The sequence below is a fragment of the Aegilops tauschii genome, chromosome 3, assembly GCF_002575655.3.
Source record: "Aegilops tauschii subsp. strangulata cultivar AL8/78 chromosome 3, Aet v6.0, whole genome shotgun sequence".
Classification (NCBI taxonomy): Eukaryota; Viridiplantae; Streptophyta; class Magnoliopsida; order Poales; family Poaceae; genus Aegilops; species Aegilops tauschii.
This window is the reverse complement of record NC_053037.3, coordinates 407,436,188-407,463,306: the sequence shown is the minus strand read 5'-3', so window position 1 is coordinate 407,463,306 and position 27,119 is coordinate 407,436,188. Positions and strand designations below refer to the sequence as shown.

General features: G+C 44.3%; 1 protein-coding gene across 1 annotated transcript; it reads right to left on the bottom strand.

Moving 5' to 3' along the window:
• Window positions 1–738: 738 nt before the first annotated feature.
• LOC109759598 (probable E3 ubiquitin-protein ligase RZFP34) lies at window positions 739–6,248 on the bottom strand. The gene is made up of 12 exons (XM_020318419.4): window positions 4,761–6,248; window positions 4,055–4,599; window positions 3,858–3,945; window positions 3,126–3,185; window positions 2,998–3,030; window positions 2,831–2,908; window positions 2,697–2,740; window positions 2,544–2,584; window positions 1,766–1,848; window positions 1,580–1,671; window positions 1,385–1,490; window positions 739–1,248 (listed from the first exon to the last, which is right to left on the bottom strand). Exons 2-12 carry the CDS (start codon window positions 4,222–4,224, stop codon window positions 1,144–1,146), a joined length of 900 nt encoding a protein of 299 aa, XP_020174008.1. The 5' UTR covers window positions 4,225–4,599; window positions 4,761–6,248; the 3' UTR covers window positions 739–1,143.
• Between the last annotated feature and the right edge of the window lie 20,871 nt (window positions 6,249–27,119).

Genomic DNA, 27,119 nt, shown 5'->3' with positions numbered 1-27,119 from the left:
GTACAAAATTTCTTATTTTTCTTTATAACAAACATGTTCTAACCGCGCGTAAATTTTTGTGAAGCTACAAATGTTACAAACAAATACAATATAAGCCTTGTAGGGCACAATTTTTTTCCTAGGTCACAAATCACAACACATATTGTTTCTTCACAAAATTTTGTGTATGCATATAAAAGACATGAACATGTGTGTTGTCAAAAAACATTCAGTTTTTTTCTGTTTGAGGACAACATATTGAACATTTGCATAATTGCCCTCTTGTGTACAGTATGATTGAAACGACGTTTTTTGCTACAACATATTGAATAATTGAATCTTCCCCGTAACCTTTTTTTTCTGCGGGGAATATCTTTCTCATAACTTCATTTTTTGCAGGGAAAACCTTTCTCATAATTTTAACTCAGCTGAAATACTTATACAGAATGTATCCTTACGAAAGAGTTGCATAGAAAAAAAATAAGTTTGAATCGAAGAGGCCCTAAAGTGGCATCTTTGTAAAGCCCAAGAACCCTAACTTAGCACTGGCAGTGCCGCCATTTGAGGAACCTACATGACTATCCACGCACCCCTAAAAAAAAATGACTATCCACACCTAGCGAGGAGTTGCCTCTGCCAAGCTTTTGCATCAACGGCATTGCTCAGATAACAATCCTCCCAAAGAGGTGCCAGGAACATTTAACCGGCGAAGCATGCAATAAACTGAATGAAAAGGCAGCAACAATGTAGACCCGGAAATGACAGCCCAACTTGGTGATCACTGAAAAGGAAATTGTCGATCAAGACAGTTTGCAACCATTAAACCCTATGCCACACAACCTGCTGCATGCACACAACACTCTCCCTGGAGAGGAGATCCTATCCGTTGCAGGCCTGGCCAATGGTGAGGAAATGATACCAATCGAGTACTACCTGTCTGCCAAGTGCTGAAATATGCAAGGCTTTAACGGACGCGCGGAAACTGTTAACACACTTTTTTGAACTAAAAGAAACGATGCAGGGCAGCTAACAGCCGAGGACGCAGATAAATTGTCTAGTGATGTGCCTTCGCGGCAAACATCACGTAGACGAACGAATCTCCACAGAGGAGCACTCTCACCAACTTCCAGGAAGAATGTAGAATCCATCCAGGGCTTCACTACTTCAAATCTGCCGGGTGTTGTACGACTTGCAATTATGGCACTTGTGTGCAATTAAGTGGAACTGCACCTCTGATACTGCCCCGCAATCATTGCACAATATGCGAACCTACAACCAGGAAAAGTGGATCAGCAGCGGCCAACATATTTAGCTTTTCAGTTCAAATTATCTAGCAACGAAATTGGTTAACAATGTGCCGAGTATGATGCTCGTACGAGAAAACGACGTGAAACGGGAACGTTACCATTTTATCATCGAAGGAGTTTGACAGAGTCGCTAGTTCTGCATCCAGTCTTTCCCATGCCTTCGACATGTCACATACTGACTTGGAGCAGAGCGGGCATGCAAATCTAAAATTTGGTTTTAGACATGTCAGCTGTCATAGGCATAGTGCTACACATGATAAACCAGCTTATATCAAAGGCCAAGTTAGACTTACTGGCAATGCTCCTTCATCTCTTTCAAGCATTTTTCATGAATGGTATGACCACATGGCAAAACAGAGACATCATTTCTCGACTCAAACAAGTACTGGAAATCACAGCCACAAGATAATTTGAAATCAGAAATTAAACCATTCATCAAACAATATGCTGCAGATACAAATGAGCAACTGAACACCAACCTCGAAGCAGATTGGACAGTCATGATGCATGGCTCCTTCAACGCATGCATGACTGTTCTTCAACACTTTGGAATAACAACATCCTGCATGAGATACATAAACAAGAAGGGTTAAACCAACTTTACGGAATAAAATGATTACAGTTATATGAAACTAATTCATAAGCGTAAAAAATGACATAAGCCCAATATAACTGAGATTTTTTTTAACAAAAGTAGCAATAGTAAAATGTACACCCCTTTCAAAAAAATAGTAAAAATGTAAGCTATAGTGTAGTTAAGACTTTAGACTGACTAAACAACTTGAGGAATAAACTACTCCCTCCGACCCAAATTAATTGTCGCTGATCTAGTACAAGATCCATATTAATTGTCACTGATCTAGTACAAGATCCATATTAATTGTCGCTGATTTAGTACAAGATCCATACTAATTGTCGCTGATTTAGTACAAACTTTGCACTAAATCAGCGACAATTAATATGGATCGGAGGGAGTATTAAAAATAGTGGATCTTGGAGTTGAAAGTTGAAAATACTATACAGCCTTATTCACCTAGTAATTTATAACGTACTACAACAGAATGTAAATATCTCAGAAAAAAACTCTTGTTATTTTCTGGCACAAATCAACTAAAAGTCACGCAACATTGTGTAACTGCATAAGTCTACAAAAAAAAATGCATGAACAAACTTGTCGCAGCAAGTCTCCTAAATGACATCGTACTAGTATATTATACTTTCAAGAATGCAATTTTAGACACAAGAATGACGCATTACCGCATTTTGAGCAGTGAAAGAAATTCTCCCTGCCACCAATTCTGCAAAGATAAGAACAAATTCAAATTTAAACATAAGTTGAAAAAAATAGTTCAGATAGATACATCCATACAATTCCAAGACTGGAAATTATCACAGGGAAAAACTGCATACCTACATATTCCACACACATGGCAGTGATACTGCTCTTTTGAGACCTGGAATCACAAAATTAAGTCTTAGCATGTCATACTGCCACAACTTGATCAAAGTAGACAAAACACCCAAAACTGTAAACTCTTACTCACATCATCATCAAAGAGCTTGCACACTTCACAGAAATACTTTCCCATGCATACACCACAACTTATGCATGTTTGTCGTACCTGGCAACAGATAAGCAACAAGCATCACGACTGACACTAGACAGGAAAGCAGTACTCTCACGAAGCAATGACATGGTTCAGTCACAAACCTCTTGTTCAGTGCCACACAATGAGCATATGACCTGCTTACAGATAAGAATCAACTCAGCATGACTCTAAGAGTAACGAGGGTTGCAAAGTAATGGTATACCTCAAAACAAAACAAAACAAAACAAACCTGCTGCAGTTCATGGCGTGGAAGTTCATGTCTCCTAGCAGTATCAATTTTAATCGAATTCTGTGAATACATAGTACATTATTTCCCCACATCTTCCAAATAAAATAAAATCCAGAACAAATAATGAGCACTTAAACCGTAACAGAACGCATAATCGTCTACGAAAAAACTTACACAGTATAAGCAAAGTATAAGAGATGCACCAAGAAATAGAACAACATTTCAATATGTGGATGGTGTTTGACATATCCCATAATATTACAGCTCCCAACATGCTGTTAATATGACTATATCTTTAAAAATCATTCCAGACAAAAATATGAACACTTAAACCATAATAGAAAGTATAAATCATTTGTGGAAATTGGAAAACCTTACAGGCAATATAAATATAGAGGTACATAAATGCATCCAGAAATAAACAACAAATAGAATAAGAGTTGACCATATTAATTGTCAAGCTTAAATGTTAATGATGTTTCGACATATCACATGATATTATAGCTCCCAACACACCGTTAATATTAATAGTATCATTGAATCAGCACATAACAGGTACTAAATCAGATTATTTTTCCACCGTAAGATTCAAATAGCAGCATAAACAATAGTCAAAGCTCTAATCCAACCCCATGTACAAACTTATCATCAATTCTAGTTCCCGGCCTTAAAACCACTGAGAATATGAATGCAAAATTAAAAACTCAAGACATTGTTCTTATGAAATTGTACCTTTGATTCATTGTGGCAGTGCCGGCAATCAAAAATCTCATTGCAGCACGGAGCTCGTATGCGGCATCTCCTTCGGTAATGCGCACATCTGCAACAGCACATGCTTGTAAAGTTCTCACGACAATAATTTATCAAGGAACTCACTGCTGTGAGCAGATCTTAGAAAATAAAGCGACCCATGAGATAATAGGACATACCCATACTGCATTAATCCCTTCTCAAATCTTTCGTACTCATCAGACTTAGAACCATCAATCCTGGCTGTGTCATTTCCATCAAACAACGAAGGGCCTTGAGGAAGTGAATCCACATTTAGTTTAGCGTGTGCATGTTGAGCAGCAACAGACTCAAGCTGCACGGCACCCATGTCGGCTGTTTGGTAGCGCAAAAACTATCGCGTTGCAAACGCAACACAAATACCTGCAAGTATTATGCATTTAGCAGGATGACTCTCAATACAGAATGCAGTCACAGAGGAAACCACTGCATGTAGTTCTGGTTGCTGAATACTGCTGAAGACCAGGCATATTGACACAAGACCAAAGCAACGCCGGACAGCTCCAATCAGCAAAAACCTCATAGTTTGATCACCAAACAATCACAGCTAGAATAAACTAGCTGGATTGTGAGCTGTGAGAAAACAAATTACACAACTGATATCCATCCAGAGAAGAATTTCCAAGCAATTCGTACACAGTGATCCATCTGCATCAGTTTTACCGTGGTGCTGGCCCCCCGTTCTCTGGCAAGAGGAACAGGCAAGAGCATCAAATGCCAGGAAAAAAAGGTGAAGGGGATGGGATGGTTTCATGATAAGGTTTCGACGTGTTAGCTAGTACCGTCGTTGAATGTTTTTATCGAACAGAAAGGTTCCTTAAGAAGTCAGATTACAAGGAAGCCTACCTCCAGCAGCCACCGGCTTCATCTTCAAAGGAAGAAACTTGTCCAAACATTGGTTTAAAGTCGTGCAATATCCGCAAATAAACTAAACTTCCTCTAATTCTCCCATCAAGAACATCTTGAGAAAGCCAGCGTCCTAATTAAGACTTCAGTGGTTTGTACCTGAAATGTAACCTATCTACAATTTCCTACTGAATAGGGATCGTCTCAATAACTAGTGAAGCAGCATCATTGAAAGAACCTGCATAAGTGAATTCCCCCAACTCTGTGCCAAAGCAGTAAAGAAAATTAGTAACCAATGCTGCACGCAGCAAGTAAGTAGTCTGCAAGTTGCTGCTTTCCGAACATGCCCTCTTTAACTAGGATTCCGGAAGGTAACTTATCTAAAACAGTGATGGTTTCTCCTCAACCTTGCTTTTTTTTTTTTTTTTTTGAGAACGAGCCCTCAACACGTTGTTACAAGCATATCCACTGTTTTGTTTGATTGGTGAACGAAAACAAAATTATGTTTCTTCCTTTGGCACAAATGAGAGTTGGATGAGGAACCAAAACAGGGGCACCGTTTCAGGTACAGGGAGAGCAAGAAAAATGCAGTGTGCCAGTGTCATGGAAGCTTGGATTAGCCAGAACAGCACGAGTGTGATGAAGAAGGATATAAGTTGCCAGTTCAATCCAAAAATAGAGGACGTGTGGTCAGGGATCTATGAAGTTCAAAATTTCTGAAATAACAGGAGTCCATTTGCACAGCTAGCTCATGCCGCTTCATCGGCCGTATGATATATACATGGTAATGTGAATTACTGATAATGATTTGTGCAGCCATTATCCTACACGCCCAAATAGTTGTAGCCAGTAAATAGATCGAACACACTTGGTACCAAGAAGATGAAACGCAACCCAAACCCCTCGTATAGGCGGATACACCACGGGTTTAAAGCGAACTGGATCGAATTTTCTGGATGCACATCATCTAATTTAAATGATCAATAACATCAATCAAGCAGCAGTCAACGAACCAATTGACGAGCATGGTTGAACCGAACCAGGAAAATTGGTCACCACAACAAAATCAAGCAATCAATCAAGCAGTTAGTCATAATAATCAGCATATACATGCAACACATACCTACACAGTAACCGAGATCGATCGAACTAGCTATAAGATTAAAAGCGGTAACCGAGCGAGCCACAGGAAAACCAGAACGGGAAAACGAACACAAAACCGCGAGGCGCGTGACGGACGAACTTCCTAGCGCGCGCACGACCGAATCGAGTGGGCGGGACAGCGCGGCGCGGTCGCCTCGGCGATCGAATCGCGGCTGAATCCTGGAGCGGCGTTCCTGTAGATTGGGGAGGGGAATCGAGAGTGGGTCGGGACGAAAGCTGCGAGAGTCTTTTTAGGATTATAGTAGGAGTGGCGTAAGCTGAGCGAGAGAGATTTGTCAGACTGGAAGCTTATGGGGGAGGTATTTAAACGGATTCTGAGGGCACACGGTTTCCAGAGGATTCGGGTGAGGTGACGCGGACCTGGCTGGCCTCGGGGAGGTTTCGGCCTTATCCTGCAGCGTACGTTTAGGCCGACGAAAATGTCAAAGTAGTGCTCTGGCCTCCACCGCCCACAGGCCCACCAGCCCGCCCGCAAGGATACAAGTGGATGATGACCGGAAATTAGACCAGCTCCAACGCATGACCCAAATGAACGTTCGTTGAGTCGGACAAAATGGCAGCGGCGGCCGGCTGTTTCTACATTTACACTGGTCGTGCGCATGACCGGCGAACGCATTTCATCAAGCCGCCCGGAATCTTTTTAAAGAAATGAAAAGTGAAATTTAGGCACCATGATCATAGTTCATGCAAGCGGTCATAGTTCATTTCGGCCAGAGCGCCAGCGGCCGGCACACATTACAAGCCGACAACAAAGCCAGCGACCGACACACTTGCCAGTGCAAAAAAAAAGGCCATAGTTCATGTCTCGCGGCTTTCCTAGTTCATCCCCGGCACACAGGCCATCTCACTCATCTTGATCGAGCTCCTCCTTTTGCTTCTTTTGGAACCAACTTCTTCTTTTTGGGACATGTTGCTCAAGTCAACGGTCATGAAAGCTAGCGCCACCTCTTTTGCTTTGGTGTTTGTATTGGTGGCATCGATTTCGAGTTTCTTTGTTTGGACGGCCTCCTCGATCTCGAGCTTCCTTCTCTTGATGACCCCCACAATGTGAAACTTCTTCGTTTGGAGCTCGACGTAGGCCTTCATTTGCTCCTTTTTTTCTTGGCGCTTTCTCTCATCCCTTACTTCCTTTTGTGTCATCATGCCTTGCAAAGTTTCTTGTAAGGCGAAAGTTGCCGCATCACGCTTCTCGTCCACCTTTGATTTGGGCCTCTTCACTCCATCTTCTTGCCCAACCACGGCCGCCAGCCCTCCATCATTCTTTAGCGCGGCATATTGGTCTTTGAACTTAGGGCAATCTTTGATGAGCACCCAAAAATGGGGCGAGGGCGAATGGCTTGTTCTTATGCCGGGCCTTGGAGGCTTCCAAAGCTTGGAATGCCTACACAAATAAAGTGAAGGCCACAAATGTAATAGCGAAGGACACAAAATGCAACAAACATGGACATGGCATAGGAACAAAGAGAAGAAGTTCATACCAAGTCACCCACGCCTAGGCTACTCACGGGACGGGCTTCAATGCTCTCAAGCGCGGCACAAAACTTGTTGCATTCTTGTTGGATAAACAACCACCTCTTTTGGATTGAGTTAATGCTACGGGTGCTTGCAAACTTGTAGGGCAGAAATTTCCTACGTTCATGAAAGGTCGCATGAACTCTCCCCAAAAAACGACACCTTTTTGCTCGACGCCAGTCTTGGGATCTTGCCCTATTTCCTTTCAACTCTCACAAATTAACTTGTCTTCATCTTTGGTGTATGATCCCGTGTGAATGCTTTGCCTCATCTTTTGTGCATTGGCTCTTTGGGTGAGCTCATCGATAAACAATGGCTCTTCCTCAATGTCTACGCCATCTTCTTCCTCTCCGCAAGAGATGTCTTCATGCCATGAGCTGCCATGGTCGTCTGCCTCTTCTTCTTGGTTGTCACGGCCAATGTCGTCGGCCTCTTGTTCTTGGTTGCCATGGCCAGTGTCGCGGCCATCTTGGCTCTGGATCTCGTCGGGATCGAAGTCTTGGTCTTGGCCCTCGAGGTGGAAGGCTTGGCCGCGACCCTCGTAGATGACATTCTCCATGAAAGGATTGAAGTCGGGGTCGTCTTGCGCCGGCGTCGGGTAGGGAGTTCCTTCAAGCAGGTTGCGAGCGTCGGGGAGGTTGGCCGTAGGAATCGCGCGAAGCCGCTTCCTGCATCCCGGTGGCCGGCGGGCGGCGCCACCGGACCCAAGCGCGACGTTGAGGTCGATGACGGGGCGCGGGGGCGGGGGTGGCCGGTGCGATCATACCGCCGTCTGGCAACGTGGAGAACCGGATGAACACCGCCCATTTGCGGTGTTGTGGACAAGCTCGATGCCTGGCCCTACGGAGGGCGAATGGTTGGCGAGCACGTGCTCACCGCGGCCATGGCAGCGACGTAAAGAATGGCCGGCACGGGTCGGCTAAACCCTAGCATGAGGAGGGTGTGCATCGTCACTGTGTGCATGGCCTTGGTGACGGGGGCCTCGTTGTCCTAAACGGCGGCCTTGTGTTGCGCGACGGCGGCCTCGAGGGTGGCCTGTGCCGCAACTTTCCTCTTCGCAACAACAACCCTCTAGGCTCTTCTCTTGGCTGATTCTTGATTGAGTCGGTCGAGCTCCGCCTCCAATTTCCTCTTCTTCATCTCAGGACAGGCGGAGGCGGCGTCTGGGATGGCGGCGACAGGTTGCTGTAGGGCGCCGTCCATGGAGCGGGAAGGGGTGGGAATGTCTTCCGAAAAGAAGGGGGAATGGAAACGTTGTGTCCCCGACGGATGGGCCAGGGAAGGATAAGGGCGCGTGTCCCGCCCGTCCGCGCCTTGTCCTTTTCGACGCAAACACGTACCAATTTTGGGCCGGAAATGGGTCGCTGACGGACAGAAAACGGACGCCCTTCCATTCATGGGTGCGCGTTGGGTCGAGATTTGTGTCCGTTTTGACTCAAACAAACGCGGCCGGACGAAATGGGGTCGCGCGTTGGAGTTGGTGTTAGAAACCTCAAAAGATTTTTACAAAAGGAACTAAAAAAAGTGAATGATGATAGGAGGAGGAGCCCGGACTGGATTCGGTATCGTTTCAGAGAAGGCAAAGGGAAAGGAAATATAATGGCGGGACAGGGTATGTGGATTTATGCGTTGTCACGTAGTACGATCGAGTCATCGAGTGGTGCTGCGTGCTCATCCCTATCCAGTTTCCAATTTTGGGCTGTATCGTACTAAGCTGGCCGAGCTGGCCACCTCCAATTTTGGTATTAGATCGGTTGAGTCACGTAACCGTGAGTTTGCATCACGTGGATAACTATTGTGGATCCTGTTTCCGTGTCTCGCTAGACGAGCTCTTTTCAAGCCTTCCGCAAAAAAAAAGAGCTCTTTTTAAGCCAATGCTACCTTGCCAGCGCATAACGGCGATACAGTTTCGAGTTTTGCAGGGTGCTCGTAATTTGTACGTGACGAGGCCGCTTACCTCTCACGTGAACTAAATTATTGGTTCGCCATTATTGGACTTCTGATTGCCATTCACCAGCCAATATGAATACGACGATGACGCTCTTGTGTGGCGGGCGTACGCAAACCAATGAATGATGATTTTTAGCATTATTAGAGCTAACTTTTGAACCGTCTGAAACCAAAACGCAACTTTAACAGATGGTCCATAGGTAAAAAAAATTGGATCGCGGTTTCTTCGTGATGTAAAATACAACACCTCGCGGTGCAAATTTAGAGCATCTCCAATAGACGGTCCAAATGTAAAAATATCTAACTTTTGGACCGTCTGGGGCAAAAAACGCTGCTCCAACAGACGGTCCATATGTAAAAAAAATTGAACCGCGACCTCTTCATGATGAAAATACAACACCTCGCGGTGCAAATTTACATCACGAGGTGCATCTGGTCCAAAACCAGCCGCCGCCCGCGAACGCCCAACCGCCAGTTCCTTTCCTTTCCTGCCCGCCCGCGCCCGTCCACCCGGCCGCCGCCGCCCCCCGCCGTCCGGCGCCGCCATGGCCGAAGGCGACGACACCGTAGCCGGTGGGCTGACCCACGTGGCCGCCGCCGCTGCCATCTTGCCCGCAACCGCTGCCATGCCGCCGCCCCTCGCCCGCCGACCCGGATTCGCACCGCCCCGGTCGTTGGCCACCGCGCCGGCGAAGGGACGAGGCGGCGGAAAACGGCCGGCCAACCGCAGCCGCGACCCGACCGACAGTTCTACGCGGCCGATGAAGGTCTCCAAGGTGGCCGCGGCGGCTCGGGGCGACGACTCGCAGCCGGTGCGGCCGGCGGCCTCCTCCAGCAGCCACACATCCATTCCTCAACCTCCCCCGCCGCCACCGCCGGCCGTGCAGGAAGATGTGGCCACGCCGACAGCCACCGCCTCCAACATGTTCGACGAAATGTCGCAAAGGTATAAATTTTCCGGTTGTGCTCTCGTTTGTTGTTTCAAATTGTATGTGTTCTTGATTGTTTGTGCGTCTAATTGTAGTCTTGATGATGAAGCTTTCATGCACACGACAAATGTGACAAATGTGGAAGCGACCAAATGGTGAACACCTATTGGCAACGCATCAAGGAGTACTTCGATGAGCGCAACACAAGTGGTCACTTCCGTTCGAGCGACTCTCTACGCCAGCGTTGGTCCACCATCAACGCCGAATGCCAAAAGTGGGCCGGTTGCTTGTCAAACGTTGCTCGCATGAACCCAAGTGGTTGCGGTGATAGTGACTTGGTAAATATTTCCTCTTCGTGCGTGCTTTGTCAAATATTTCCTCTTTGTTCCACTTGTTGATGATGATGTGTTGCTTTGTTTTATTGTAGAAAATGATTGCACAAGGATTGTTTCAAGAGAGGAACATGAAAGGCGAGAAGAAGAAAAGGAAAGGAAAAGCTTTCACTTTTCATCATTGCTACAAAGAGCTCAAGGATGAGGAGAAGTGGCGAGGAAAGAGTATGCCGAAGAGAAAAGAATCTTGAAGCTCAAGGAAATAGAGGAGAGGAGTGAGGCCGAGCGGCGAAGGGCGGCGGCCGAGGAGAAGAGGGCGGCGGCCGAGGAGAGGTTGGCCGTGGCCGAGGAGAGGAAGGTGGACCTAGAGGAGAAGAAGGCCGCGGTCGACGAGATGAAGATGGTTGAGGAGAGGACACTCAAGTTTATGTTTATGGACACATCAACTCTTGATGCCAAGGCAAAGGCATATGTTGAACTTTGTCGCGATGAAATTTTCATGAAGAAGCAAATGCTCATGAGGCAAATGATGATGGGAGGAGGCATGGGAGGTGCCATGGGAGGAGGCATGGGAGGTGCCATGGGAGGTGCCATGGGTGGAGGCATGGGAGGAGGCATGGGTGGTTACATGAACATGATTGGAGGTTCCATGAATGATGCATTTGGCGGAAACATGGGAGGTGGCTTCGGTGGCAACATGGAAGGTGGCTTTGGCGGCATTGGAGGTGGCTTTGGCGGCAACATGATGGGTGGCTTGGGAGGTGGCTATGGCGGCAACATGAGTGGCGTTGGAGTTGGCTTCGTCGGCAACATGACCGGTATGGGACGCAATGAAGATGCTTCCGGTGGTGCTCACGGCAACGAGAGTTCACCGCTTGTTGAGAAACGTCGACAAAGACGGTGGTGAAGATGATGATCGTACCACGGTTCACAACGCCGGTGATGTTGATGACCTGCATGAGTAATATTCAAGCGCATTTCAATTTCTAGGGCAAAATACTTTGATTGAGACGATGCTCTTTTGGTAGAGGGATTTGATACTATGATGGTGATGCACTTTTGATTGAAACTATGAGGATGATGCACTTTATTTTCAAATTTTTGATGCTATTTCAATGCAAAACCGCGGCTGAACAGTGGTTGGCAGCAGCCGCGCGGCCGTTTTCAGATTTTTACATCTTTGGTTCGGACCATCTATTGGAGTTGCTTTTTTGGACCATCAATTTGGACCATCTGTTGGAGTTGAGCGTTTTTCGGAGCTCCAAAATGCACTTTTTGACGGTCCAAATTTTACATCTCTGGTTTTGGACCACCAAAATTTGGACCATCTATTGGAGATGCTCTTACATCACGAGGTGCATCTGGTCCAAAATCAGCCGCCGGCCGCGAACGCCCAACTGCCAGTTCCTTTCCTTTCCTGCCCGCCCGCCCGCGACCTCCCACCCGTCTGCCGCCGCCCCCACACCCTGCCGCCGCCCCGCCGCACGCCACCCGCAACAAATCCGGCCCCGCTCCGCCCCCGCCGCTGTTTCCACGCCGCCCTGCCGCCCTCCCGCCGCGGATCCGGCCGCGGCCGCAGCGCACGCCGCCGCCCCGTCCGCCGCAGCTCCGCCCGGCCCCGGCCTGCCCGCCGTAGCTCCGACCCGCCCCGGCTCCGTCCGCCACTGCCCCGCACGCCGCCACCGCCCCGCCCGGCTCCGTCCGCCACCGCCCCGGCCGCACGCCGCCGCCGCTTCACCAATCTCAACGCTCTCCGATGGCGCCGAAGAAGACGCCGAAGGGCAAGCCGGGCTTCTTCGGCGTGAGGCAGAAGCCCTCCGGTAACTTCGGAGGAGGAGGGGTGCGACGACCCGGAGAAGGAGGAGTTCTGGGCGCAGTTCCGCAGCTCCGACGATGAGAAGTAGTAGTTGAAGTTCATGTATGAAACTATGTTGAATTTGATGTTTGAACTATGTTGAATGGACTAGTAGTTTGTCGTTTTAAGAAATTTACATCTTCATTTTGGACCATCTATTGGAGTTGCTCTTTTGGACCATCAATTTGGACCATCTGTTAGAGTTGAGCTTTTTTCGGAGCTCCAAAACGCACTTTTTGGGGGTCTAAATTTTACATCTCCGGTTTTGGACCGCCAAATTTTGGACCATCTATTGGAGATGCTCTTAGGGGCTGATGTGTGCACAAGAGCATATCAACGGGAATTTTCTTCAAGAGACAACAGACAAGAATAGACGCTGATTATAATGGTGACGAAGCTTCTAAGGATCTGCAATCAAACAAGATATTGGTTGCTCATATCGACTCTGGCACCCATATTGATTTTGCGGAAGCATATCTCAACAACATAGACTTTGGGTATCATTTAAGAAAGAAAAACAGAGGCTTTGAGTTCACATCAAAGATGCCAAATAGGCATATGTCATGAGTTTGATACAAGAGTTAATTCATGAACACTCATTCTCATTTTTTTCTCTTTGGGTATCTTTTTAAGCCTGTTAGAAAATACGTTAATGATCATTACAGGGAGTTAGGCGGAAGACGCAATGTTCTATTTAGGAGGTTTACCCCGCTATTAATGTGGGTATTTCTATTTCCGGAGTAGGTGTTTTCTCTTTGCGAGATCACGAATAACCTTAAGGAAATGCAGGCTCCTTGTCTAGATGGGTTTCTCGTGACTTTCTATAAGAAAATTTGGGGAGTTGTGGGGGAGTAATGTTTCCGATTTAGTTGACGATTTCACTGGTGGTTTAATTGATAGTAAGCGTCTAAACTATGGGGTGTTGGCTTTACTACCCAAGGTGAGTGGGGCGATAGTATTCGTCAATATCGGCCAAGAACCTTGATAAATGTGAGTTTCCGTCTATTGGCAAAAGGGTTTACCACTAGACTGGCCCCGGTGGCACATAAAGTAATTCATCATAACCAAATGGCCTTCATCCGGGGAGCGGGGTGCATGGATCCTGGACGGTGTGGTCGTGTTGCATGAGATTAGATGCTCCAGAGAGAAGGTGTTTATCTTAAAATTAGATTTTTACAAAGCATACGACCAGCTTAGATGGGTCCTTTATAAGAAAAGGTTTGATACCATGTGGACCAGTTGGATGATGTTGTTAGTCCGAGGTGGACAAATGATGGTGAAATCAATGGAGAAGTTGGATCCTTCTTTAGAAATGAGAGGGAAGGGGATCCACTATCCAACTTGTTATTTAACGTTGTAGCGGATGCGCTGGCCATCCTCGATCGTGCCAAAGAGGCGGGCCATATTAGTCAGGTTATGGGCAGGTGATGAGTCCAATTTATGTGATGGTTTTGATAATTATTTTGCGCCTACATGGTAGGCTTTGTGAAGTTTTATTGCGTTCGTGCACTTCTTTTTGTCGCTATTCCACAGAAAACATGTTTTAGAGCAAATAATAATTTATAAAAGAAATCCCAAGAAATGATAGTGAAATCATGTATTTAATGTGATAATCAACTACCATAAAAGAATGGATCAAAGGGATCAAAGGAGGAGTCCCTGTGGCGCCTCCAAAGCAAAAGACGGCGTTCCATACAAGCGCGCCTGCTCGTATGGGCGGTGGTCGTATGAGGTGCCAACGCCGCCGCCTCGTCCACTACTTCCACACCGTGAAATCTGATCGGGGATCATGGAGGAGAACATACACCAGAAACTCATCCAGAAGGCAAAACCCTATACTCCGAAGCGATCCAGAGGACGGATTGGAAAAGGAGGACACTACTGCAGGATGCTGCTAACGCGACACTACAATCAGAGACCCTTTGACGAAACTGTGTGCGATGCATTAATCGCAAACGATGATGTAAAAAAAGGTTAAAAAGATGCAAAACGTTTGCGATGACGGATACATCAAACAAGGTTCAGGTTTTAGTTGCGTGTGTGATGCGGGGCATACGGTTCAGTTCAATGAACTGTTTGCGATGAGGAAGAAGAACAGAAACGGGCAGCCAAATGAAAGCGTGTGCGATATAGGCATACAGTTTAGTCGGATTAACTGTTTGTGATGAGGCGGAACAACAGAAATGGGCAGCCAGATGAAGGTGTGTGCGATTGAAGGCATACGCTTCAGACAGATTAACTGTTTGCGATTAAGCAACACAACAGAAACGATCAGCCAGATCAACGTGTCTGCGATTGACGTCATACACTTCACACGGATGAATGCTACCTCTTGAGCACTGCGTTGGTTTTCCCTTGAAGAGGAAAGGGTGATGCAGTAAAGTAGCGTAAGTATTTCCCTCAGTTTTTGAGAACCAAGGTATCAATCCAGTAGGAGACCACGCACGAGTCCGTCGCACCTACACAAACAAACAAGAACCTCGCAACCAACGCGATAAAGGGGTTGTCAATCCCTCAATGGTCACTTACGAGAGTGAGATCTGATAGATATGATAAGATAATATTTTTGGTATTTTTATGATAAAGATGCAAAGTAAAATAAAAGGCAATAAAAATAGCTAAGTGTTGGAAGATTTATATGATGGAAAATAGACCCGGGGGCCATAGGTTTCACTAGTGGCTTCTCTCGAGGGCATAAGTATTACGGTGGGTGAACAAATTAGTGTTGAGCAATTGATAGAATTGAGCATAGTTATGAGAATATATAGGTATGATCATGTATATAGGCATCACGTCCGAGACAAGTAGACCGACTCCTGCCTACATCTACTACTATTACTCCACACATCGACCGCTATCCAGCATGCATCTAGAGTATTAAGTTCAAAAGTAACGCTTTAAGTAAGATGACATGATGTAGAGGGATAAACTCATGCAATATGATATAAACCCCATCTTGTTATCCTCGATGGCAACAATACAATACGTGCCTTGCTGCCCCTACTGTCACTGGGAAAGGACACCGCAAGATTGAACCCAAAGCTAAGCACTTCTCCCATTGGAAGAAAGATCAATCTAGCAGGCCAAACCAAACTGATAATTCGAAGAGACTTGCAAAGATAACCAATCATACATAAAAGAATTCAGAGGAGATTCAAATATTGTTCATAGATAAACTTGATCATAAACCCACAATTCATCGGTCTCAACAAACACACCGCAAAAGAAGATTACATCGAATAGATCTCCACGAGAATCATGGAGAACTTTGTATTGAGATCCAAAGAGAGAGAAGAAGCCATCTAGCTAATAACTATGGACCCGAAGGTTTGAGGTAAACTACTCACACATCATCGGAGAGGCTATGGTGTTGATGTAGAAGCCCTCCGTGATCAATGCCCCCTCCGGCAGGACGCCGGAAAAGGCCCCAAGATGGGATCTCACGGGTACAGAAGGTTGCAGTGGTGGAATTAGGTTTTCGTGGATGCTTCTATTGTTTGGGGGTACGTAGGTATATATAGGAGGAAGAAGTACGTCGGTGGAGCAACGTGGGCCCCATGAGGGTGGAGGGCGCGCCCAGGGGGTAGGCGCGCCCCCTACCTCGTGCCCTCCTGGTTGGTTTCTTGATGTAGGGTCCAAGTCCTCTAGATCACGTTCGTTCCGAAAATCACGTTCCCGAAGGTTTCATTCCGTTTGGACTCCGTTTGATATTCTTTTTCTGTGAATCACTGAAATAGGCAAAAAACAGCAATTCTGGGCTGGGCATCCGGTTAATAGGTTAGTCCCAAAAATGATATAAAATTGTATAATAAAACCCGTTAAACATCCAAAACAGAATATAATATAGCATGAAGCAATAAAAAATTATAGATACGTTGGAGACGTATCAAACATCCCCAAGCTTAATTCTTGCTCGTCCTCGAGTAAGTAAATGATAAAAACAGAATTTTTGATGCGGAATGCTACTTGGCATAATTTTCAATGTAATTCTCTTATTTTTGGTATGAATGTTCAGATCCGAAAGATTCAAGACAAAAGTTTAATATTGACATAAAAATAATAATATTTTAAGTATACTAACTAAGCAATTATGTCTTCTCAAAATAACATGGCCAAAGAAAGTTATCCCTACAAAATCATATAGTCTGGCTATGCTCTATCTTCACCACACAAAGTATTTAAATCATGCACAACCCCGATGACAAGCCAAGCAATTGTTTCATACTTTTGGTGTTCTCAAACTTTTTCAATCTTCATGCAATACATGAGCGTGAGCCATGGACATAGCACTATATGTGGAATAGAATGATGGTTGTGGAGAAGACAAAAAAGGAGAAGATAGTCTCACATCAACTAGGCGTATCAACGGGCTGTGGAGATGCCCATCAATATATATCAATGTGAGTGAGTAGGAATTGCCATGCAACGGATGCACTAGAGCTATAAGTATATGAAAGCTCAACAAATAAACTAAGTGGGTGTGCATCCAACTCGCTTGCTCATGAAGACCTAGGGCATTTTGAGGAAGCCCATCATTGGAATATACAAGCCAAGTTCTATAATGAAAAATTCCCACTAGTATTGAAAGTGATATCATAGGAGACTCTCTATCATGAAGATCATGGTGCTACTTTGAAGCACAAGTGTGGTAAAAGGATAGTAACATTGTCCCTTCTCTCTTTTTCTCTTATTTTTTTCTCTTTGGGCCTTTTCTCTTTTTTTATGGCCTCTTTTTTTATTTAGTCTGGAATCTCATCCCGACTTATGGGGGAATCATAGTCTCCATCATCCTTTCCTCACTTGGGACAATGCTCTAAAAATGATGATCATCACACTTTTATTTACTTACAACTCAACAATTACAACTCAATACTTAGAACAAAATATGACTCTATGTAATGCCTCCGGCGGTGTACCGCGATATGCAATGAATCAAGAGTGACATATATGAAACAATTATGAACGGTGGCTTTGCCACAAATTCGATGTCAACTACATGATCATGCGAGGCAATGTGGCAATGATGGAGCGCGTCATAGTAAACGGAACGGTGGTAAGTTGCATGGCAATATATCTCGGAATGGCTATGGAAATGCCATGATAGGTAGGTATGGTGGCTGTTTTGAGGAAGGTATATGGTGGGTGTATGATACCGGCGAAAAGTGCGCGGTATTAGAGGCTAGCAATGGTGGAAGGAAGAAAAGTGCGTATAATCCATGGACTCAACATTAGTCATAAAGAACTCATATACTTATTGCAAAAATCTACATGTTCTCAAAGCAAAGTATTACGCGCATGCTCCTAGGGGTATAAATTGGTAGGAAAAGACCATCGCTCGTCCCCGACCGCCACTCATAAGGAAGACAATCAATAAATAAATCATGCTCCGACTTCATCACATAACAGTTCACCATACGTGCATGCTACGGGAATCACAAACTTTAACACAAGTATTTCTCAAATCCACAACTACTCAACTAGCATGACTCTAATATCACCAGCTTTATATCTCAAAAAAATTATCAAGCATCAAACTTCTCATAGTATTCAACACACTCATAAGAATTTTTTTACTAATCTTGAATACCTATCATAATTAAAGCAAATTACCACGCTTTTTGTAGGACTCTCAAAATAATATAAGTGAAGCATGAGAGAACAATAGTTTCTATAAAACAAATCCACCACCGTGCTCTAAAAGATATAAGTGAAGCACTAGAGCAAAAACTATATAGCTGAAAAGATATAAGTGAAGCACATAGAGTATTCTAATACATTCTGAATCATGTGTGTCTCTCTCAAAAGGTGTGCAGCAAGGATGATTGTGCCAAACTAACAAATAAAGACTCAAATAATACAAGACGCTCCAAGCAAAACACATATCATGTGGTGAATAAAAATATAGCTCCAAGTAAAGTTACCGATGGAAGTAGACGAAAGAGGGGATGCCTTCCGGGGCATCCCCAAGCTTTGGCTTTTTGGTGTCCTTAGATTATCTTGGGGTGCCATGGGCATCCCCAAGCTTAGGCTCTTTCCACACCTTCTTCCATAATCCATCAAATCTTTTACCCAAAACTTGAAAACTTCACAACACAAAACTTAACAGAAAGTCTCGTGAGCTCCGTTAGCGAAAGAAAACAAAACACCACTTCAAGGTACTGCAATGAAATCATTCTTTATTTATATTGGTGTTAAACCTACTGTATTCCAACTTCTCTATGGTTTATAAACTATTTTACTAGCCATAGATTCATCAAAATAAGCAAACAACACACGAAAAACAGAATCTGTCAAAAACAGAACAGTCTGTAGTAATCTGTAACTAACGCAAACTTCTGGAACTCAAAAATTTCAGCCAAAATAGGAAGACCTAGAAAATTCGTTTGTTGATCAGCATCAATTGGAATCAATATTTTATCACGTTCTAGTGATTTTTAACAATTGTTTTCGTGAACAGAAAGTTTCTGAAATTTTCAGCAAGATCAAATAACTATCATCCAGGAAGATCCTATAGGTTTAACTTGGCACAAACACTAATTAAAACATAAAAATACATCTAACCAGAGGCTAGATCAAATATTTATTCCTAAACAGAAGCAAAAAGTAAAAAAACTAAAAATAAAATTGGGTTGCCTCCCAACAAGCGCTATCGTTTAACGCCCCTAGCTAGGCATAAAAGCAAGGATAGATCTAGGTATTGCCATCTTTGGTAGGCAATCCATAAGTGGCTCTCATAATAGATTCATAAGGTAATTTTATTTTCTTTCTAGGGAAGTGTTCCATGCCTTTCCTTAACGGAAATTGGAATCTAATATTCCCCTCCTTCATATCAATAATTGCACCAATCGTTCTAAGGAAAGGTCTATCAAGAATAATAGGACATGAAGGATTGCAATCTATGTCAAGAACAATAAAATCTACGGGCACATAGTTCCTATTTGCAACAATAAGAATATCATTAATTCTTCCCATAGGTTTCTTAATAGTGGAATCCGCAAGGTGCAAGTTTAAAGAACAATCATCAAAATCACGGAAACCTAGCAAATCGTACAAAGTTGTTGGAATCGTGGAAACACTAGCACCCAAATCACACAAAGCATAGCATTCATGATCTTTAATTTTAATTTTAATAGTAGGTTCCCACTCATTATAAAGTTTTCTAGGAATAGAAACTTCCAACTCAAGTTTTTCTTTATAAGATTGCATCAAAGCATCAACGATATGTTTAGTAAAAGCTTTATTTTGGCTATAAGCATTAGGAGAATTTAGCACGGATTGCAACAAGGAAATACAAATCTATCAAAGAGCAATTATCATAATTAAATTCCTTGAAATCCAAAATAGTGGGTTCATTATTATCTAGGGTTTTGATCTCTTCAATCCCACTTTTACCAATTTTAGCATCAAGATCTAACAACTCCGAATTTTTGAAACGCCTTCTAGGTAAAGGTGGATCATATTCAGTCCCATCATTATCAAGATTCATATTGGAAAACAAAGATTTAATAGGGGACACATCCATAACTTTTAGACCTTCATCTTTATTTTCATAGAAACTAGAAGAACACGCTTTCACAAAGCAATCTTTCTTAGCACGCATCCTAGCGGTTCTTTCTTTGCACTCATCAATGGAAATTCTCATGGCTTTGAGAGACTCATTGATATCATGCTTAGGTGGAATAGATCTAAGTTTCAAAGAATCAACATCAAGAGAAATTCTACCAACGTTCCTAGCCAATTCATCAACTTTAAGCAATTTTTCTTCAAGCAAAGTATTGAAATTCTTTTGCGAATTCATAAATTATTTAACACTAGTCTCAAATTCAGAAGGCATCTTATTAAAATTTCCATAAGAATTGTTGTAGGAATTACCATAATTATTAGAGGAATTACTAGGGTACGGCCTAGGAAAGTTTCCTCTATACGCGTTGTCACCAAAATTATTCCTACCAACAAAATTCACATCCATAGATTCATTATTATTCTCAATCAAAGTAGACAAAGGCATATCATTAGGATCGGAAGAAACACTTTTATTACCAAATAATTTCATAAGTTCATCCATCTTTGCATCGCATGCACTTTTTTATTAGTAGATCTTTCAGTGTGCCATTGAGAATAATTAACCATAATATTATCTAGGAGTTTAGTAGCTTCTCCTAAAGTGATTTCCATAAAAGTGCCTCCCGCGGCTGAATCTAAAAGATTTCTAGAAGCAAAATTCAATCCGGCATAATTTTTTTGTATAATCATCCACAAATTCAAACCATGTGTAGGGCAATTACGTATCATTAATTTCATCCTTTCCCAAGCTTGTGCAACATGTTCATGATCAAGTTGCTTAAAATTCATAATATCGTTTCTAAGAGAGATGATTTTAGCGGGAGGAAAATACTTAGAGATAAAAGCATCTTTGCACTTATTCCAAGAATCAATACTATTTTTAGGCAAAGACAAAAACCAAGCTTTAGCACGATCTCTAAGCGAAAAAGGAAATAGCTTCAATTTAACAATATCATTGTCCACATCTTTCTTCTTTTGCATATCACACAGATCAACGAAGCTATTTAGATGGGTAGCGGCATCTTCATTAGGAAGGCCGGCGAATTGATCTTTCATGACAAGATTCAGCAAAGCAGCATTAATTTCACAAGATTCAGTATCGGTAAGAGGAGCAATTGGAGTGCTAAGAAAATCATTGTTGTTGGTATTGGTAAAGTCACACAATTTAGTATTATCTTGAGCCATCGTGACAAACAAGCAATCCAACACACGAGCAAACAAGAAGCGAGCGAAAAAGAGGCGAACGGAAAAGAGAGGGAGAATAAAACGGCAAGGGTGAAGTGGGGGAGAGGAAAACGAGAGGCAAATGGCAAATAATGTAATGCGAGGGAGACGAGTTTGTGATGGGTACTTGGTATGTCTTGACTTGACTTGACTTGACTTGGCGTAGATCTCCCCGGCAACGACGCCAGAAATCCTTCTTGCTACCTCTTGAGCACTGTGTTGGTTTTCCCTTGAAGAGGAAAGGGTGATGCAGTAAAGTAGCGTAAGTATTTTCCTCAGTTTTTGAGAACCAAGGTATCAATCCAGTAGGAGACCACGCACGAGTCCCTCGCACCTACACAAACAAACAAGAACCTCGCAACCAACGCGATAAAGGGGTTGTCAATCCCTCAACGGTCACTTACGAGAGTGAGATCTGATAGATATGATAAGATAATATTTTTGGTATTTTTATGATAAAGATGCAAAGTAAAATAAAAGGCAATAAAAATAGCTAAGTGTTGGAAGATTTATATGATGGAAAATAGACCCGGGGGCCATAGGTTTCACTAGTGGCTTCTCTCGAGAGCATAAGTATTACGGTGGGTGAACAAATTACTGTTGAGCAATTGACAGAATTAAGCATAGTTATGAGAATATCTAGGTATGATCATGTATATAGGCATCACGTCCGAGACAAGTAGACCGACTCCTGCCTGCATCTACTACTATCACTCCACACATCGACTGCTATCCATCATGCATCTAGAGTATTAAGTTCAAAAGTAACGCTTTAAGTAAGATGACATGATGTAGAGGGATAAACTCATGCAATATGATATAAACCCCATCTTGTTATCCTCGATGGCAACAATACAATACGTGCCTTGCTGCCCCTACTGTCACTGGGAAAGGACACCGTAAGATTGAACCCAAAGCTAAGCACTTCTCCCATTGCAAGAAAGATCAATCTAGTAGGCCAAACCAAACTGATAATTCGAAGAGACTTGCAAAGATAACCAATCATACATAAAAGAATTCAGAGGAGATTCAAATATTGTTCATAGATAAACTTGATCATAAACCCACAATTCATCGGTCTCAACAAACACGAGAAGAAGCCATCTAGCTAATAACTATGGACCCGAAGGTCTGAGGTAAACTACTCACACATCATCGGAGAGGCTATGGTGTTGATGTAGAAGTCCTCCGTGATCAATGCCCCCTCCGGCAGGACGCCGGAAAAGGCCCCAAGATGGGATCTCAAGGGTACAGAAGGTTGCGGCGGTGGAATTAGGTTTTCGTGGATGCTTCTGTTGGTTTGGGGGTACGTAGGTATATATAGGAGGAAGAAGTACGTCGGTGGAGCAACATGGGCCCCACGAGGGTGGAGGGCGCGCCTAGGGAGGTAGGCGCGCCCCCTACCTCGTGCCCTCCTTGTTGCTTTCTTGATGTAGGGTCCAAGTCCTCTGGATCACGTTCGTTCCGGAAATCACGTTCCCAAAGGTTTCATTCCGTTTGGATTCCGTTTGATATTCTTTTTCTGCGAATCACTGAAATAGGCAAAAAACAGCAATTCTGGGCTGGGCCTCCGGTTAATAGGTTAGTCCCAAAAATGATATAAAAGTGTATAATAAAGCCTGTTAAACATCCAAAACAGAATATAATATAGCATGAAGCAATCAAAAATTATAGATACGTTGAAGACGTATCAATGAACTGTTTGCGATTAGCCACAACAAACACAAACAGTTAGAAAAGATCAACGTGTGTGCGCTAGACGGGCACACATTCTAATTAAAAGAAGCGTGCGCGATGGTAATAACGAGCACGCACGGTTGTTGGAACAAGACGTGTGCAAACATTGCCTATTGCGGTGCACCCTATGGTGCAAACGCCACGCACGCGGCCGAGAAAGCGTGCCCACGTTACGCCGTCCGGGAATAGTGCCGCACTTAGAAATTATAGAACCGTCAATAAATTTTCAGCCTACATCCCATTACATTCCAAATTACTACCACACTATATTTAATTGCAAACATGTTCACACCAATAAAAACCTAAACGGTTTCCCACTTAGGAACATATTAGTACTCGGTTATTAATACTACTACTCCAAAATGACTGCACATTCCTCCTCAACTCCTCATCCACAAAAACAAACAAGTCATTCATCATCGTTGCCTTGCGTCTGCCATGGCCAACACGAGTTCTGGGTCGAGAGATTACCACCATGGAGAGGCGAGCATGGAAGCGGAAGCACGAGAGATGTCCCGCCTCGCCACGAAAGCAGCCGACATGTCCCGCCGCACGGCCGTAGCAGCATAGAGGTCCCGCCGCGCCGTCGATGCAACAGACTGGTCCAGCCGTGCCGCGGAAGGAGCTGAGATGTCCCGCCGCGCCGCGAATGCAGCAGAGATGTACTCCCGCACCGTGGCGGCCTAGGAAAATGTCTCGCGGGCAGGCGAGGACTCTTACAGGCGCATGCATGCGACAGACCATAGCCAGATGGATCAGATCTCTGGCTGGGCGAGGTTGCGGGACGACATGAAAGCCTCGTTTGAACAGGCTACCAGTGTCATCCGACAACTAAGGGAGGGTAATGCGAAGCTCCGGGCCGAGCGCGACCTGCTGAGGACGAAAATCGTCGGAAGTGGGGAGCAGCAGGAGGAGACCACTGCCTTGTTGAAGAGGACCGGCGTCATCGTCAAGAAACTTATGGACGAGAATGCCATGCTCCGCATCGAGCGCCAAAGGCTGGTGGAGGAATCCGTTGATGCTCTCAAGTAGCATCTTGAGGACACGAAAGAGCTCATCGCCGCTCGCCGCGGAGATTAGTTCCTGCGGCCTGGAGCAACGCATCAAGAAAGTAGAGATCAGCGAGTCAGATCGTTGTCTTCCTTCTTCTTTTGCCCTTGTGTATTTCGGGCGTTGCCACATGTGGTTTTTTAACTATCTTCCTAAATATATAAGAAAATTATTATCCACTGTCATCGTCCTTATATTCATCAGTCTTGCTATAAGTCGCAGTCGATGCTATATAGGTCTATCGGATCTTACATCAAGATCCGTGCAAAACTTTCTTTTCAAATTTTCTTTTTTCTCTCTTAAATGTCAGTCGAGTGAGACATATCCACGTTATGAAATAGGAGCTCGGGTGCCATTAGTGGAGATGTTGGGAGAGAGGTGGGCGGCGGATAGAGGTCGAAGGGCTCTCCTCCCGATGAGCACGCGCAGGGGTCTGATCGCACGCCTCCCGTACTCAAATAGCTACCCCGCACAACACCTCCCAGCCAATAAAAAAAGGGGACACATGGCGGCACGTAAATGGTAAGTAGAACGCCCACAGTTTCAATAATACTTGTCTTTCCGATTTGTAATGTGACAACACTTGTTCCAAAATGACTTTGTTGATTGCTAATGTGTGCGCCTTCGCAAATCGGACAAAAAAATTACCACAACATGTTGGTTCCATGTCATGACATCATGCCAAGTTTCATGATTTTCAGACGAGTTTTGAATTTACGGGAATTTTAAAACCAAGTTTCTTGATGTTTCTGGCCGAGCCAAGACGCCCAGATGTTTGAATTCCATTCTCACTTCTTGCATGGGACCTAGAAATTCGCCCAGGTACACATAAATGATTTTCCAACTAACTTTTGCGCACTGGAGCATGCGCTTGTACTTCAAATTTGAATTATGTGCATTAAATGCCTGGAAAATCAATTAATGTATAAAAAGGCCAAACAAACCCGGAATAATTCCAAAATTTAGCACGGAACTCCTATTTGGTCTAAGCTGCCTGTGTAAAAAAATCAAGGCAGGAGAAGGCAGTGTATGTCGTATCGCGCACGGAGGTGATACGTTCCGTCTCCGAACCATGAGCCTTCTTGAGAGAAGCTCCGGTTTGCAAGAAGCTTATACCAAAGCTTGTCCCAATTCGGCCAAAAAATTTACCACAACATGTTGGTGCCATGTCATGACACTATGCCAGGTTTCATGATTTTCAGGCGTATTTTGGATTTACAGGAATTAAAAAACCAAGTTTCTCTATATTTCCGGCCGAGCCACGACGCCCGGATGTTTTAATTCCATTCCCATTTCTTGCATGGGACCTAGATATTCACCCAAGGACACACATGTGATTTTTCAACCAACTTTGGTGCACTGGAGCATGTGCTTGTAATTCAAATTTGAATTATGCACATTAAATGCCCAGAAATTCAATTAATGTATAAAAAAGGCCAAACGAACCCGGAATAATTCCAAAATTTAGCACGAAACTCCTATTTGGTCTAAACTGCCCGTGTAAAAAATTAAGGCGGGAGAAGGCAGTGTATGTCGTTTCGTACACGGAGGTGATACGTTCCCTCTCGGGACCACGAGCTTTCTTGAGAGAAGCTCTGGTTTGCAAGAAGCTTATACCAAAGCTTGTCCCAATTCGGCCAAAAAATTTACCACAGCATGTTGGTGCCATGTCATGGCACCATGCCAAGTTTCATGATTTTTAGGCGTGTTTTGGATTTACATGAATTAAAAAACCAAGTTTCTCAATATTTTCGGCCGAGCCACGACGCCCAGATGTTTAAATTTCATTCTGATTTCTTGTATGGGACCTAGAAATTCACCCAAGGACACACATGTGATTTTTCAACTAACTTTGATGCACTAGAGTATGTGCTTGTAGTTCAAATTTAAATTATGCACATTAAATGTCCAAAAATTCAATTAATGTATAAAAAAGGCCAAACGAACCCGAAATAATTCCAAATTTTAACACGACACTCATATCTACCATTTTTAAGAAGTTGCTCCCCACTACTCCCTATTCTCTCATCATGCACACTATCCACATCAGCAATCTATGTTCACACACCTGACCGAGAGACATGCAGCCATATCCACCGTCGCTAATCTTGCGGACGTGTTTTCCTCAGTAAATCGTTACCAACCCACGCTGGGCCTGTGAAGTGACAATTTTGCATCGGGCTGGCCGAGCCCAAAGTTGGTCGTTGATGGTCCACCACCATGCAGCTAACGCAGGCCTGTACCTGCCTTTTTTGTTTGTGCTGTTAGCCCATATATGTGGCATTATGTCTCAGGGTTATCTTTCCCCTAAAAAAGGGTGGGGCGTCGGTATATAATTGATTTTTCCCCTCACGTTAGGGTTTTACCTTCTCTCGCCGCCTCCAGCGACGTTGAGATCTTACCGCCCTTCACTCCGGCGGGGGCAGGATCCGACCTCGGCCGCCGCGGGGGGAGCGCAGTCTGCCTCCCCGGACTTGGAACGATCTTCTACCGCGCAAGGGTTAGGGTTTTACTCCGTGGTCGATCGGTTTTCTGCCGACGGCACGCGATGGCAAACCATGGAAGTTCTTCGGCAGCTGATCGTAAAGGAAAAGGAAACCTGGAGGAGATGATGCAGGAGTTGGCCCTCAAAGAGGATGATCTTGATGATGTGATATTTGATGATGATGATGCCCCGGCGGTGGAGAAACTCCGGTGGATGATCCTAGCCCGAGTTCACATGGACAAAGGGTTCAGTAACTACTGGTTCTTCAACAACATGCGATCGGCATGGGACTTAGCCAGGCCAGTCAAGATCAAAACTTTGGAGGATAACTTGTTCCAGATGCAGTTTGATTGCTTGGGGGATTGGGAACGTGTCACACAGGGCGGGCCTTGCCACTTCCGGGGCAATCCAGTTATCATCGCCCCATATGATGGATACACCAAGCCCTCCTCGATCGAGCTCTATACTTTTGAGATCTGGGCGCGGATCATCGAGCTCCCTATTGCTTATCATGGGAAAGTGAAGGCTTTAGCCTCAAAGATTGGAGAGTTTGTTGAT